Below are 16,540 nucleotides of genomic sequence, written 5' to 3'. Positions count from 1 at the left end.
AGGGGTCTTAACCACTGAGCCACATTCCCAGCTCTTTCTGAAATATTTTATTTAGAGACAGGGTCTCCTTAAGTTGCTGAGACTGGCTTTGAACTCACGGTCCTCCTGCCTCAGCCTCCCAAACAGCTGGGCAGATGCAATTTAAAAAAAATATTTTTGTTCTATGGTTGGTTGAATCTGCAGAGACAGAACCTACAGATACAAAGGGCTGACTCTAAGAACACATGTTTTTTTCCAGCATGCTTTGTATGTGGAGGAATTGGGTGGAATCTTGGAGGTGCCTAACATGGACAGGAATGGATTCCCTCAATGGCACAGGATTTAGGGTTGAGGACTCAGACCACCCCACGAGAAGAGAGGCTGCTAACCCTCGGCTGTCCCTTTACGTTCTAGTGCTAGCTTCTTTACCAGGTGGGGAGCAAACAGGCCTGTTCCTGAACCCAGGAGTGAAAATTGACTAGTGTAAAGCAAATTCCATTGCAAAGAATCCCGAAACTCACGGGGAGAATTTGGGAGTTGGCCTAGAAAGAGCAAGTCGACCCAGTTCATGCCTTTTTTTAAAATCAAAACTGGTTTCCACCCTTCATAGGTCTAGGTTCTCCAGCTCTAGGTCCCTCACTGAACACTGGGCCGACATTTTTAATGAGTGGTACAGTCTTAATTTCCTTTTCTGCAAAATGATGGAACAGGGCTGAAAGCTTTCCATGGACCTCAGTGGCCACAGGCCCTTGAGGGCCAACGGTGGAAGATTTTAACGTTCTTTGAGGTGAACTGTCCAGGATGGGAGATGAGGCCCTGGGATTTGGCCACTTGGAATGAGAGACACCATTCTCTGGGTTTACACCACCTTTCTTTATTTGAAGCCAGTAGGAATCCCCCTTTGCATCATGATCCAGACCCCACAGGTGGCCCTGCAGCAGGAGAGTACAGGGTTCTTCAATCAGAACTACAGCTCCACAGACCAGCAAGAAATCTCTGTGCCTGGGAGCCCCTCTTGGTAATCCATCTTGAGCTTTCTGGAATGGGTAGATGACAAAAAGATGGACAGACAGGTGAACAACAAGTCTCAGGTGTGGTGGAAATAGAGGGGGACAGGTGGGGACAGGAGCATAGAGGGTGGGCAATTCCAGAGTCCCTTTAGGATGCTCTTGCACACAGGTCAAGGCCCGGTCACCCAAAAGGTTACCCAAGAGACCCAGTGTGTGTGGTCTCCATAGTCCTGGGCTCTGAGAGTTGGTCGCAAGGACATGGAGAATCCTAGTACCCCAACAAGTCTTGGGGCTGGTGTACTTTCTGTGGGTCTGATGGATCATCCTTTGTGGGGTCAGCTGATTCAGACCTATCTACACTATCAACCTTTCAACTGTTTTCAGTTCCTAGACAAGGACAGGAGTGAGGTTATGCAGAGCCCAGGTCCCAGCTTCCTGGTCCCCACCCAACCCTGTCAGGCTCAGTGGCCTGCTTGTGCTGAGTCACCTGGTGACAGAGAAGTCCTTTTCCTGAACCCTCAGTGTCCGTTGGCTGTCGTCTGCCACTTCTGTCATCTCCCACGACACATCCTGGTAAAACTGGCCTGAGATATAAAGGGCAGATGAGTGACAGCTAACGACAGAGAGCCTGGGAAACACAGCAAGGGCCACTGCCTGTTTGGCAGAGGTGGTTTCTGAGGATGTCCTAAGGATGTGGGTAGAGTACCGAGGGTCCCGTTGACGTGGCTGGAGAAATGGTCGGTGTCCCGCAGAAGGAGCAGGAGCCCCTTCCCAGGGTCATCCAAGGACAACAGGCCGATGGTGACTTTGTCTGGGTCACTGAGTAGCAAGAGCCCCGTCTTGTCCATGGTCATCTTTAGGCTGTGGAGAAACCCAGAATCCTGAGCAGGAAGGAAGAAATACCTACATGGAGCCTCAGCAGGCAGGTAGGGAGGGGGCCGGAGCATCCCTCCTATCTAGGAAGTCAGAGTGTGGTCCTACGCTGCTGGGGGTGCGGGGTCCCTTAAATCTTCTGGGCTTCAGTGTCCTCATTAGTAAAATAGGACCAAAATTAGCTCAATGACATCCAGTTTCCTTGGCATTATTTATAAGATAATGGGTGCCTTCCTTTTGGTTTGCTTAAATTTGGTTTTTCATGAATTCATTTTATAAGATTTAGGGGTTTTCTCTTAATTCTTTTTTTCTTTTCCTTACTGAGGATCAAACCCAGGGTCTTGCACAGGCTAGGTAGGTGCTCTACCTGTGAACTACAACCCCAGTTCCCAGGGGATTTCTCTGATACACCTACTCTGTCCCCTCTGTTTATGGTTGGTGCCTCTTTCTTTTGGAGAAAATTGGTGCTTAATCATAATTGTAGCTTTTTGTTTGTTTTTGTTTTAGTACCAGGCATTGAAGTCAGTAGCACTTAACCACTGAGCCACATCCTCAGTCCTTTTTAATATTTTATTTAGAGACAGGGTCTGCATTGAGTTACTCAGGGCCTCACTAAATTGCTGAGGCTGGCTTTGAATTTGTGATCCTCCTGCTTCAGCCTCCTGAGCCGCTGAGGCAAGGAGGGATTACAGACGTGCACCACCATGCCTGGCTAATGGGCAGGGTTTTCTCTACCTGGGAAAAGATGGGCTATGGCATTGGCCTGGGGTTCAGAGGACACAACTCACAGAGAACCAGGGTCGTTGGCCTCTCTCCAACGTCCCTCAGGACTTGCAGAGCTAGAGGACTGTTCTGGAAGGCCCATGATAGAGCACCCATGCCTCTCAGAAGAAGTCCCACCTGCCTCCATTAGCTCCCAGCTGCCTAGTATGTGACCCAGGTGGACAGTGCCCACTTATATCTCAGGATTTATCATCATGACCTCAACAGATAGGGATTGCCACCCTTCGTTGGGCCAAAAGGACACTGTCCCATCTGATGGTGCACATTCCCCAAGTACATCCTCTCATTGGCTTCCTCCAGCCCCTGACTTAGGACTAGGATGACCGTCTCCAGGTATCAGTGAGGAAACTGAGGTTCAGAGGGGCTAAGTGGCCTATGCAGGGTCACACAGGATTAGCTGCAGAGCTAGCTCCAAACTATACTGCTTTCTGCATGGGACAGTGACCTGGGATAGGTGTGTCCAGGTCCCCAGGACAATTCCTTGGTTCTTCCAGAGATACAGGGATTTGGAGCAGGGCGCTGTGCATCTCTGCTGTGAGTGCAGCCCACTGCAGAAGTCTCATGTCCAACCACTCCATTCACAGGTCTGTGGACTCAGGCCACTGGTAGGCACCATCATGAGCCCATGTGGTATGAAAGGTCATTCCCCAGATACCCCAGCCTGGGACTTACCCAGGCAACACCAAAAATAACGTCTCCTTCCACTTGTACGCAGAGTTCCTTTGGTTCCGAGTCACAACCACATGTTCAGGGGATGCGAGGACCTGCACCTGGGGATTCTTGAAGGTCACCTTGATCCAGTGGAACCCAGCCTTCTTTGTATCATACTGGCCATTCACCTCAATCCCTAAGGAAATCGAATCCAAGAGGTGAAAGCCAGGGCTCGAGCATTGGCCAGAACAGAGTCTTCCTTAACAATGTCCCCACCAGGAACTGTCGGGTCACCCGTTCTCCTCAGCATCCCTTCATCCTGTTGGCCCACTTTCCACCATCTTTCCACTCACACGTTAGTCTCACATTGTTTTGGAAGGGTCCCGAAGCCCTTGGTGATAGTCACTCTCGGTAAGATTTTTTTTTTTTTTTTTTTTTTGTACTGGGAATTGAACCCAGGGCAGTTAACTACTGAGCCATATCCTCAGACCTTTTTAAAAATATTTTATTTAGAGATAGAGTCTCATTGAGTTGCTTAGTGATGTGCTAAGTGATGAGGCTGGCTTTGAACTCTCGATCCTCCGGCCTTGGCCTCCTGAGTTGCTGGGATTACAGGCGTGCGCCACAGTGCCTGGCTTCAGTAAGACTTCTGAGAAGCGGGTATCTTATCTCATGTCTATACACTTTCCACAGACCTCTGGAGTGTGTTTGGCCCTGAGATGGCTGCGTGCCACGGGTAGGATGGAAAACTGGGCTCCCTGCCTCCACGGAGCACACAGACACCTGGGCCTGGGTGATGAAGCAGGAGACCATGTGGTCCTGGGAGGAACACAGGAGCTATGGCTCTCTGAGCATCCCCAAGTGGCGTGTGTCCCATGTCTGCCTGCAACTTCAGCTGCAGCAACGAGGCCCTTCCAGGGTAGGGGTGGACCTGCCTCCTCCCCCCACCAGGGTCCCATAGAGAGAGGCTGCTTTGTGCTCTGCAGACACGGATTCCTACATCTGGAACATCACTCCTAGGTGACCCTGTATAGCTCCTTGACACCCTGGTAGCTCTGGCCTCCTCCCCTGAGTTCTGAGCACTGCCCATATTGTGCCCAGGCCATCCAGACCTGCAGAGGTGTCCAGTGCAAGGCCTTTGGTGACTCTGGGAGTGAGTGCCTGTGTCAGGGCACAGGGCATGTGTACGTATGTGTGTGTCTCCATGGGCAGGTGGTGAGTGGACAAGAGTGGCGCCTGGGTCTCTCTGGGTAGGTGACTGGGAGTGCACCTCTCACCTTGGTCAGGGTCTGACAGCAGGTTCATGGGTCCCTGGGAGTGCTTGATGTCCACACATAGCGTGTCGTTGCTGGGCCCAGGCAGTGTCAGGAGGACAGGAGAAGCCTGGATGGAGGCTGGGACAACCAGAGCACAGTTCCTGAGGTGGGGAGAGGTCAAGGGGGCAAAGATGGGAGGGGTACTGGGAGAGCTGGCATCTTACCTGAGGTTGGTTCTGTAATGATTCGTGCTAAAAGAAGAAAAAAGAAAAAAGGTGTGGGTTCAAGCAGCCCCTCCCCGGGGTGGGGGAGTGTCACAGGGTAGAGTAGAAGACAAATGTGGCCAGGACTCCCTCTCCACTTCAACATGGAATCCCATGACAAGTTCACAGAGTGCCCCAAGAGCTCTCCCTTCCCAGGGTTTCCCAGTTAGGACAAGAAGCTGCTCCAGGGGCCCTGGCCTGGGGGTACCTTTGTTTTGTGTTTCCGTATCATACAACTCAACTTGACGAGGCTCCAAGACCACTGGTGGCGCTGAAGTGGTCATCAGTGCATGGACATTGAGGAACAGAAGGAGTAGAGGTCAGGACTGGGAGCAGTCTCCAGGCCCATGGGCATGCCTGCCAACGGCTACCCACCAAGCCCCAGTGGACTCTGTCCACCTAGACCTAGCCTAGCAGGGCACAGTGTTAGGGAAGATGTTGAGGAAGTCCACCTTGGTTTGTGGCTGCTTCTGAGTCCACATTTTGGCATCAGAAACAGCACAAGGGACCACTGTTGGCTTTGGGAATGGAGGAAGCCTCCCCTTCCTAGAAGTTTCCATCATGAGTAGGGAATTCTATCCAGTGAGAACAAAGGACATATAAAGTTCTGTTTCAGGGATGGGATGCCTGATGTTCATAGCTGGTGGGGAGAAGACGGGCCTCAGGAGAGAGAGTATTGGCAACCAGGCTACAAAGAGCCCCACCATGAGCCCTCTCAGCCAGTCCCTGCTTCTTTTGGGGCCCTGAATCCCTTCTGATCAAGGAGCATGAGAGGCTACTCTGTCAAGGATTGTGACCTGACGAACTAGGGACAGAGGAAAGAGCAGGACAGCAGATACGGGAGGAGATGAAATGCTAAGGACAGGCAAGGGTGGCTGGTCAAGAACTGGGCAGGCAAGGGCAGCTCTTCAAGAGAGGCCATGCTCCCAACGATGGCCTACCCCTGACCCTCCCTCTGGAGAGATCCTAGATTGACTTGGCCACCACTTACATGCCCAGCTCCCCTTATCTGGCTTCTGTTTCTCTCACCCCACTATGACCATCTTAGGGAAACCGAGGCTCTCCAAGGTTCAGAAAGTGGCTTACAGAATGCTGAGTCCCCTGAGCTCCGTAACCGGAAGGAATAAGAAGGAAAATCATGAGGATCCCCAGGTGGTCCTTGTTGTCCCAATATGTCGGGGGAGCCAGCAACTCCAACATCAAATATCGGTGGGGCGTTGTGAACTATTGCTTTGGAAAAAAAAAAATGGCACGTGTAGTCTACTCCTAGTGTCATTCGGGCTCAGGGACTGCATGCCAGGAGTGGGCTGGGTAGAGGGCAGGTGGGCTCCCTTCTCTGTACATCTGGCCACCCTGGGGAGATTCTCCCAAGGGTTGGGAGATAATCAATGTTGGAACTCCTCCCCCAGAAGGTCATGCCTCCCCCAGGCAGTAACCCCCCTCCAAACTACCTGGCTTACTGAATCGTCTTCTGAAATATCCAGAGCTGCTTCCTATTCAGACACACCCGAGCTTAAGCCAGGCAAGGCAACCTCCCTCCATAGCCAGGGGCAGAGCCCAGTCTATGGCTGGACTCATGATTCAGGGGTTCTCCCCTCCCTCACCCCCTCCGCCTTTGCTACCTGTTATTCTGAACAATCGGTTTCCTATACCGGGTCTGGAAAGATGGTGGCCTGGAAGTCATTGAGACCTGGGTTTACTCCTTGGATCCACTTTCTGGGGCCCCAGTTGAATGTGCGTGGCCAGATACCACCACTCCTGGTAGAGTGGGCCTTTGTTGTGTCAGTGGACCCTGCCCAGGCCAGTCTTTGGGCATACTAGCCCTTACCTCCTGCATTGATGTTCCCATGTCTAATATCTGGATAAAACATACAACCACAGAGGGAGACAGAAAGAGGGGGAGACTGTCATGGTGGTTGTGATCAATCTGAAGAGCTTATGTTTAAACTTGCTTCCTAACCCCAGAAGGACATAGGTGAAATGAATCTAGGAACCAAGGAGACCTGGCCCCAGTTTCCTCATCAGTGAAATGGGATGGGTCTCTCTGGATTCCTGGGAGTCTTCTGTGGATGGCAGGGGTGGGGTCTTGGCTGGGACACAGGGGAGAGGCGGGGGAGGATGCTCTGCTACCTACGAGGCTGGGATGCAGGTCTTACACTCACCATCTTCCACAGGCTTCTCAGCAACTTGAGACTGTTCTTGGCCTTCAGGTTTGGTGATCACCATAGAGGTGAGAGGAGTGACAAAGTTGTATTTGAGTGACAAATTCAGAGCTCGGGTCTTGAAGGCCTGTGAGTCAGCTTCTGACGCTGAAACCCTGTAGTTTGAGGATGTCAGAGTTCAGGGAGTCCCTCGATGCCTGGACTGATTCCCCCTCCCATTGGTGCCTTTCTGGGGGTTCCCCTTGGGAGTCTGTGGAGCTCGGACATGATACCCCTCTCCCCACCTCGGAGATGCCCCAGGTCAGTTGTGCCTGCCTCATCACCAAAGGCTTAGGGAGTGCCGATGCTGTGTGTGGCCTGCCTCAGAGGCCTCCAGTGGTCAGGAGCACTCACATCTGCTCCAGCTGCTGCTGGATAGTCAGGTATGCCCAGAGTCTCTCCATGAAGTTGTGGAAGATGTACTTGGGGCTCTGGAACTCCTCCTCCTGCTTGGCCACGTTGGACTCAGTTTGGAAGGTGATGTTCTGCATGTACTGGAAAGAGGGGCCCCACCAGGGCAGGAGCAGTGAGGGCCTGCTGTCTGCACCTGCCCCGTACTTCAGTGCTCTTCTGTGCGAGGCCTGATGGAACTGGGGCAGGTCCAGTTCGTTGGCCATAAGGGCCTCATTTCCTCTGAAGGGAAAGTAAGGAGGGAATTTAGGAGTGCGAGGGTCCCTGTCACAGAGCCTCCAAGGGTGAGAAGAAGGTGGAGATAAAAGGTAACCCCCTGCCCCAGCGCAGCAAAGCAGGTGATAAGCCAGGAACCCAAGTCAGCTGACTTTTGGGGGGAAAAGGTAATGAGGATTAGAACCAAACCCCAGCCCAGTGTTGACACAGCAGTGGGAAGGATTTGCAAATGCAGTATGCAGTGTGAAACAGAAATGGTCCCCAGCGGGGCGTGGTGGGCAATCCCAGCAGCTCAGGAGGCTAAGGGAGGAGGATCATGAGTTCAAAGCCAGCCTCAGCATCTTAGCAAGGCCCTAAGCAACTCAGGAGACCCTGTCTCTAAATAAAATACAAAATAGGGCTGGGGATGTTGCTCAGTGGTTAAGCACCCCTGGGTTCACTCCCCAGTGACAAAAAAAAAAAAAAAAAAAAAAAAAAAGGTACTCAGACACAGCCTACCCTTACCCTAAAGATGAGAAAAAAACCAGGAAGGTTCAGTCTGTCAGTCTGTTCATCTGTGAAATGGGAGTGTCTCTCCCTGGCCAACTGCACCATCAGACTGTTGTCATGAGGACTGGAGGGAATGGCAATTAGGAAGGAATCCCTGATGTCACCTTGTACTCTGAAGAATGGTGAGGTGGCGTAGCACAGAGTGCTGAGGGCCCATCTGTGCCAGGCACAGCATGGTGCTCTCATGAGAATCTATGTTGTCTAATGAACCTGTGTGGCAGGGGCTGGTTTCATTCCTAGGAGGCAGAGGGGAAACCTGAGGCTCAGGGCCCATGGATGCTCACTCAAGGTCCATCAACTGGAGCTTGGCAGACCTGGGATTTGATCCAGTCCCTCCGGCTGCAAAGATAAAGGCTGCCCCCGCTGTCCCTCCCCTTCAGGAAGACGTGGCTACCATCCTCACCATCTTCCCACTGACTCTAGCTGACAGCACGTCAGGGCTCTTATCTCGGAGCTTGCCAGCCACCACCATCTCTGAGCCCTTGAAGAGCAGACGGAAGTTGTCCTGCGTGACCTCTTCCACAGCATTGCTTGGGTACTGGAAGGCCACCGTTGTCAGCATTGGGTTGGATACCTCCTGGTAGAAGTCCTACAGGATTAGGGGAGGTGTGTCACAAAGGCCCAGGCTGTATCTGCCTGGCTCTCTGCAGCCCACCCGGGGCGCCCTGGCACCTGGAGCTGCAGGGCAGAGTCTGAGTCCTCATAGATGCGCCGAGCCAGGCCACCGTTGTCTAGTGCCAGCTTCTCCAGGAAGGCATAGCTGACGTCAAAGCCAAAGCCCAGGCAGAAGAGGCTGTACTGGCCACCTATGGCTTCGCGAACATTCTTTTGGATGCTTGTGGGATTGGTCTCCCCTGGACCCATGGGTTTGGGAAAACAATGAGAAAATAGCAATTTGCTCAATGGAACCTTAGAGCTAGAGGCTCCTCAGTGAGCCCCCTTCCTGCACCAGATTCCACAGCAAGCCTGGGTATAGCCCCAGCTGCTTTCCCTGCATAGCTTCCCAGAAAGACCAGCAGTGCCCTCACCCACGGTGGGGTCGCCATCAGTGAGCAGCATGATGAAGGAGATGCTCCCTTCGGGCAGCAGTTCGGCCTGGTTGTTACTCTCCAGCAGATTCACCGCCATCAGCATCGCATCATTGATGTTGGTCCCTGAAGGGCACACACTCAAGGTGGCTCCCAGCTGGGTACCCATGAGGCCCCTGGCCTGCAGGCCTGCAGAGGCACTCACCGCCTGCTGCCTGGATTCCGGCGGCATAGCTCTTGGCCTTGTTCACGTTCTCCGGAGAGGCTGGCACCAGCGATGGCTTCCACTGGGTTGTTTCACTGCTGAAGGTGATGAGGTTGAACTGGTCTTTGGGGCTGAGGTCACTTAGGATCTTGATGAGGGCTTCCCGGGTCTGACCAGGGGAAGAGGAGACAAGGTGGGGGGCTCAGCACCCTTGGGCTGGCCTCCAGGACTGGTTCTGGAGTGGGGACACGGTGTAGGGTCTGCAGGGAGAGGCTGCCCCACACCAGAGCCACCCTTGGCCCGGGAAGCTCCCCACCAGAGTGATGGAGCAGGTAGGGTCTGCCCGTTGGACCAGGGCTGATGACATGAGGGGACTGGGAGCTTCTGGGGCCCTGCCGGGGCCCATAGGACTGACCTGTTCAATTTTCCTACCACTCATGGAGCCGCTCTTGTCAATGACAAAGACGACATTTTTGGGCATTGTGGCCAGACCCTCAGGAGCAAAGTAGTGCACGAAGTAGCCATTCTCAATCTGAGGCCGGAGGGAGAAGCACCCAGTTGATCAGAGCTGTGGTCCTGCCCTGCCCCTGACCAGCCTCTTCATCCCAAACCTTGGGGTTTGTTCTCCTTGTTCCATGCCCCCATCTCCATCCCACCTCTAGCCTCCCAAAATCCTTGCCATCTTCCAAGGCGCACCCTGTCTTGCAGAAGCCTTCCCTGCTTCTGCACAGCCCACCAGAACTTTCCCTGCCCTGCAACTTTGTTTCCTATTTGTTTTGGTATTTGAGGCAGCTTACAGTATGCTGAAAGTTTAAAATATAATAAACCTGACAACCATGAAAAGAGGAAAGATTTCAAAACTAGGAAGTAAAGGGGAAGCATAATGATGCTAGAAGTTTGCGTGAAACAAACTGCCATAATTGAGCACAAAACAGCTCTGAGCTTCCTGGCAGCAAAGGCAAAGAGGGAAACCACATAAAGCAGCTCTTCAGAGAGATAAACATTTTCTGTTCCTGAAAGGGAATGGTTTGAGGGACAACACAACCAAACTGCCTGTTTTCTGTCTGTACCAACCCCTTAGGCATACAAATAAGAAGGGGTCATTATTCTAGAACAAGTGAGCTGTGGCTTTTGAGGGTGGATGGACTTCCAGATTGCCCTGTTCTTTCTAGGAGTCCACTCACCTGAATGGAGCCTCCAGAGAGGGTTCGGTTCACGTCATAGCGGACAATGAAGTTGCCATCCAGGGCCTTGTCCTGCTGACCTGAAGACTTTTGCTGCTGGGACAGTGTTGGCTTGAACAGGATATGAGCCTGGAGGAATAACCTGGGTTGAAGTTGGGAGGAAAGGCACGACCATGCCGACAATACCCTCCACCTCTGTGGGCTCGTAGGGAAGTCAGACTTCCAGGATGCAGTCTTGGATGGATATTCTAGGGGCCTTTCTCTCAAGTTGGGCTGCTGACGGTCTGCTTCATCCAGGGGTGGTGTGTGTGAGGAATGCCCTGTTTCTGGAGCTAGGCAAGCAGAGGCTGGGCTCAGATGTGAGTGATCTAGCTATCAATTCCTCTCTGCTTGGTCCCAGGGCTCTTCCACCGGTCTACACTGTAGACTCCAAGTCCATGTCCCACAAATCTTGGGGCTCCAACAATGTCCATCCTTCTCTAGGCCTTGCCTTCTCCTCTGTCTGCCCAGCAGCAGCATGGACACAGATCTTAGAGGACCTTCCAGCTCAGGAAATCTGCCCATCTGTCCTGCACTCTGAGGATCCAGCTCATAGGGCTGGACTGAAGGCAGGCACCTGGGTCCCTTCACCCTGCTGGTCATGACAGGCCCACCTTGGTCTCATTCTGGGAGACAGTGAGGGCATCTGCCAGCTCGTTGGTCATGAAGGTGCTTTCTGTCTCCAGGAAGCGGATGCCCTGAGGCTCGAAGATGTGAATGTCCATCTGGAAGGGAAGATATGGGTCGCTCGGTCAGCTGGGAGCCTAAGAAGAGGCCAAGGGCAGGGCCATGCAGGAAGAGTCCTGGGAAGAGGCAGTACAGGTACCTGCAGGTGCTTCACCAGCTGCTGGGGCCGCACTTTGAGCAGAAGCTCATACACTCCCAGACGCCGCTTAAGCAGCTCCTCGTACACCAGCTCGAAGGTGACCTTAGCAGCAGGAGCCACATTGACTGACACCTGGAACCGCTCCGTCTTTCTCCCAGTGGCCCTGGGGAAGGAGGCCATTAGGTCTGCCCCTCCAGTCCACTGGGGGTAAGGCTGCTGGAGCTGGAGGCAAGGTTGAAGGCCTCTGCTGATGGTTCCCCTCCCTATTATGGCTCCCCACATCCCAGCTCACTTGACCAGGCCGGCGCTCTCTCCTCTGGCCACAGCTGCGCTGTACTGCTCCTGGGCTGCAGCCTTCTCCTTGATGTTCCCTGGGTAGGTCACACCATCGATGATCCTTAGGGGAAGGGAATGGGAGCTGTCAAGAGGCTGGTGGGAGGGGACCTCTCTAGGCCCTGCTAGGGGCTTCTTGACACAGTGATCTTGCTTTTGCCTGAACCACCTGCCATTTATTATGTACCTACTGCGTTCAAGACCTTGTGTAGGATGCTGGGTGAGGACTCCACCCACCCCAAGCCTGCACAGTATTAGTAAAGATGCATTTGATTGAAGGGACAGGGGAGGACACAGAGGAGGCTGCCTCTCTTCACCCTGCCAGTCTGGCCCCACCTTCCAACTTGCCCCTTCCACCTCGAGGACTGTTCCCTTCTCAGAGGAACCTGTCAATCACCAGCAAGAGTTTTCTGAGCTGCACCTGTGCCTAGGCCTGTGTCTGGCCACATGGCCAAGACAGAGCAGGAAGAAGACATGAGCCTGTAGGCTCTGACCCCTTGCCCTGCACTGTCCCCTCCTTTCTTCCACTCAGGGCAGGCACTCTGGAGGGAGCCTAGCATCTCTGGAAGTAGGCTTTGGACCAGTGGTGAGTGACTGGGGGTGTGGATGTGATCCTAATGGCTATTTTTCTGAAAGGAAAATGAGAACTCCAGAAGTACCAGTAAGGACACATCAAGTAAATCTATGCCTGTTCCATCTGGGGGCAGTGAAAGAGGGTGGGAGTGTGGGGGACCCATAGGGGCAGGGCAGCTGGGTGCATGGAGCTGGCATCCTCCTCCCTGCATTTCCTGCTTCTGATGTAGCTCTGGGCCAGGGTGGGACTGGGGAGTGGGGAACCTGGCTCCTCCTGGCCAGGTCAGGGAGCAGGGAACCCTGCTCTTCCCTATCAAATGCAGCCGCAAGGTCTGGGCCCAGAGAGGGGGTACCAATCCTGGGCTCTCAACTGATGTGATGGCCTTGGCTCATGATTGGGGACTGGCACAGGAGGTGGGGGCTGCTGCGGAGGACTGGATAGGCAGGGAGGGGGAGGAGCCTACCACTGAGATCCCGCCCCTCCCCCTCTCTGCTCTGCCCAGCTCCCGTTCTCTCTGGGAGCAGCCTCTCACCTGTCCTCAGTCACTGCCTCACTCAGAGGTTGGGGACAGAGAGAAGTTTGGCTGAACTTAGCAAACATTGCAAAACTGTGTTGGGAAGGGTGGGGAGGAGAGCAGAGGACAAAGTGAGGACTGTCACCAACCCTCTAGAGGAACCCCAGACCTCTCCTGAGGTGGTACAGCAGACAGCTTTCTGCAGTCCCCCTCCTCAAGGTGACTCTCCATGGTAAGCAGCCCTGGGGTAAGGAAGTTCTCTCTATTCTGCCATCTGCTTTTAGTGACTCCCTCCTGCCTGATTCTGGCCTCAGGATGCCCCAAGCTTGCATTCTTCAAAGGCAAAGATACAAAGAGGCCAGGGCCCTCTGCCTGTCACCCGGGCAGCACTTCAAGAGGAAGGCTGGATGGCAGGAGAGACAGATCATCTCTGGGGACAATGAGCTCCTCAGCAAAGCCCCTGTCCCCTGTGAGGTCCGTAGGTGGAGTACGCATATCCTGGTGTGGCTGGCTTCTGGAAGAAGATGTCACAGGGCGGAGAGGAGATGGAGTAGCAATGCCGAGTTGCAGGGCAGGGAGAACAGGAAGGCACCTACATGGAGAAGTTGGTGATGAAGGCTTTCTTGGGCAGCTCCATGTCAAAGATGGCCTCCTGTGCCTCATCAGCCCTGTTCACCACCCGGCTGGTGATGACCGTATGAGCAAATCGAGAAGAGACCCTGGAGTCCACCGTGAGGCTGTAGACGTGGATGCCATTCTGCACCAGCAAAGGGAAAGTAAGTCAGAGCATTTCGGTGCCACCCGTTTGGGCAACACTCTTTGCATTCTCTTTGAGAGGAGGCCTTGACCCTGACCTCAGTCCAACCTCTGCTCTCAACGTAACCAGCCTTCTGACCAGGCCTCAGGTCAAACTCAGGGAGAGACTTCACATATGAACATGCATGTAAAATAAGAGGTAGCGACATGCTTTATTCCTCACCCCACAGCATCATGGCCAGGTGTCACATCCACCTTGTTCTGTGGGGACCTACAGCACCCAGAGGGAACTGCAGGCACGCAGGTGCAGGGTCCCAAGCCTGTGTCTGGAAAGGGATTGTACTAGGGCCATGGCAGGGTCAGGAACCTTGTGTCCAGGCTGAGCTCTGCCCAGTGAAAGGGCAGTGAACCTGCTCTTTGATTTCTGGTGACTGTGACCTCCATGAAAGCTGAGCAATGCTAAGCTTCTACCAGGCAACCATGGGAACGGGAGATGAGGGTCCTGTCTCTTAAGAGGTGGGAACCTTCCTCTTTGTGACTGTCTTCCTTGCAGCAGACCCTTCTCAGTTGCCCCACCTCTCCTCACAGAGCACAAGATGTCATGGGGCCCAGAGAAGTTGGAGTAGCATATACTCTTTGCCCTGAGATCTGTGGGAGTCCAAGAAATGACACATGTGCACACAGGCAGAACCTCACACTTCCCTGTGTGTACCATGCTCACGTACACGCCAGTGCTGCTCAGCTGCATACGGCTGTACACGCATGCGGTTTAGCACAGAGATGCCGGGCGGTTTATTTACAGCTTGTTAGCTTTGTGCCTAGCCCTGTGTGGAATACTTTATAGCTATTAGAACTGTTTTCACCAAAATCATCCGAATAGAATCTGTTATTACCCTGTTTTACAGATGAGGAAATGGAGGTGGAAAGCATAAATAACTTCCCAGAGGGCCATTCAGCCAGGGAAAGGAAGAGCTGGGCTTATAAAGCGGCATCCCTACCTACCCTGCTCCACTGCCACTCCCTAAGAGCAACTGGTTAAGCCATAGTCCCTCATCTGTAAAATGGAAATAATAGGATCATCCTCTCTATTAAGTATGGGGGGTAACATAGGCCCTGGGGGTAGAGCTGGTGGACGGGCAGCACCGTTTCTTTGCACACACTGGCCCGCACTCCTACTTAAATGCCTGCATGTTCAGAGGTTCTCTCCCACTTCCCAGATGTGTTGTTTCTTTCCCCAGCTCACACACATCCCTCCCTCACCCCCAGGCACCCATGGAGACCAGTTACCTTTTGGGCCGTGACAGTCTGGAGGACAGCCAGCAGCAAAGGCAAGACCAGCATGATGCTACAGATGGGGACAGGAACTGGGACCTTCATTTTGACTCCAGTGCCTGCCAGGCTGCTTATGAACCTGAGCGCCAATGGGAAATAAATTAGTAACTGCTTATTGCTCCGCCCCTGCGGGGGCAGGTTCTGGGAAATTGGGATCCATAAGCCAAAACCCCCAGAGGTCTCAGATAAGCAGGCAAATGACCAATGTCCAGTGAACTTTGGCTGGGGGCAGGAACATATCCTGAGGAAAGGCTCAGGTTGGAGGCTCAGGTTGGAGTTGGGTATTGGTGCTCCTTTTTTTCTTCTCTCTCTCTCTCTCCTTTTTTTTTTTTTTTTTTTTTTTTTTTTTTTTGGAGGGAGGACAGTCTTATACCACTGAGCTATATCCCCACCCTTTTTAAAACATTTTGACACAGGGTCTTGCTAAGTTACTGAGGCTGGCCTTGAACTTGCAATTCTGTCTCAGCCTCCCTAGTAGCTGGAATTACAGGTGTGTACCATCGCACACAGCTTTTAAATTGGGTTTATTTTTGCTTTTGCTTTTGTTTATGAGGTACTGGGGATTGAACCCAGGGCCTTGTGCATATTAGACAAGTGTTTTACCACACTGATCCATACACCAAATCCTGAGACTCTTCTTCCTCTTCTTCTTTTCTCCCCCCCCCCCTTTTTTTTTCTGGGGATTGAACATAGAAGTGCTTTTTATCACTAAATCACATTCCCCAACCCTTTTTATGTTTTATTTGAATTTTACAATTTTGAGACAGGGTCTCATTAAGTTGCTTAGGGCCCTGCTAAGCTGCTGAGGCCAACCTCAAACTTGTGATCCTCCTGCCTCCACCTCCCAAGTTGCTGGGATTATAGGCATGTCCCACGGCCTGGAACTGGTATCTTTTCTGAAAGGTCCAGAAGATTCTTAGGTACCATGACCCCTCAAACCAGTCACCCACCAGTTCCACAGGGTTGGAGCACATGACAGTGAAGAAGATAGCCTCCACATCCCCCATTCTGGGAGAAAACAGAGGGCTGGCCATTCCAGGTGGCTTTCTGGACAAGGGGGCCCTTGGTTGCCAGGTGAGTGCAGCTGGGAAGTGGTGGCCCTGAAGGTCTGGAGAAGCCCATAGAAGTGTCTGAGAGGACCAGGCAGGATGGGTACACTTTAGTTTGGGAATAAGAGGTGCATAGCCCAGAAGCCCTTCTTCTTCCTGGATTCCAGGCTGCTGTTTGGGCCTCACTAATCTAGCCAGGGCTCTAGGATCGACCCCAGCTGGGCCCCAAAACAAGTCCCCAAACTTGACAGTACACACCAAGAGTCAAAGAAATGTACAATCCATGGCCCACGATAGTTTAATGACAAGAAAGAAGGGGACAGGAGCCAGCTACATAGAGAACTCCTGAAGGGGTGCACCAGCAAGGTGGGGGGTACTCAGGGGGCCTCAGAGGGTATGACCCTGATGTTGCCAAAGTCCTTAGGAAGCCCTTCCACAGGGGTGGTGGGGTTAGGTGGGGTTCTTGGTGTTTTTTTTTTTTTTTTTTTTTCAATTAGCCTTTAATAAA

The 16,540-nt window shown here is 52.8% G+C and overlaps 1 protein-coding gene across 3 annotated transcripts; it reads right to left on the bottom strand.

Annotated features, from left to right (window-relative positions):
- Positions 1–837: 837 nt before the first annotated feature.
- On the bottom strand, positions 838–15,062 carry ITIH4 (inter-alpha-trypsin inhibitor heavy chain 4). Of its 3 annotated transcripts, XM_079115691.1 has the most exons (23): positions 14,939–15,062; positions 13,492–13,652; positions 11,767–11,871; positions 11,475–11,637; positions 11,263–11,373; positions 10,610–10,738; positions 9,841–9,957; positions 9,426–9,594; positions 9,221–9,346; positions 8,865–9,046; positions 8,596–8,781; positions 7,371–7,510; positions 6,978–7,132; positions 6,438–6,488; positions 6,267–6,308; positions 5,902–6,045; positions 5,024–5,086; positions 4,777–4,803; positions 4,574–4,690; positions 3,318–3,492; positions 1,696–1,850; positions 1,477–1,573; positions 838–1,016 (listed from the first exon to the last, which is right to left on the bottom strand). In XM_079115691.1, the coding sequence occupies exons 1-23, from the start codon at positions 15,026–15,028 to the stop codon at positions 947–949; spliced, it is 2,775 nt and encodes a 924-aa protein (XP_078971817.1). In that variant the 5' UTR covers positions 15,029–15,062; the 3' UTR covers positions 838–946. The 3 variants fall into 3 exon arrangements, with proteins under 3 accessions (XP_078971817.1, XP_078971818.1, XP_078971819.1); XM_079115692.1 differs by lacking the exon at positions 6,267–6,308; XM_079115693.1 differs by lacking the exons at positions 6,267–6,308; positions 6,438–6,488.
- Between the last annotated feature and the right edge of the window lie 1,478 nt (positions 15,063–16,540).

This window comes from Sciurus vulgaris, assembly GCF_902686455.1.
Source record: "Sciurus vulgaris genome assembly, chromosome: 16".
In the NCBI taxonomy this organism is placed as follows: Eukaryota; Metazoa; Chordata; class Mammalia; order Rodentia; family Sciuridae; genus Sciurus; species Sciurus vulgaris.
The sequence above is the reverse complement of the archived record's forward strand: the minus strand, read 5'-3'. Positions and strand labels throughout refer to the sequence as shown.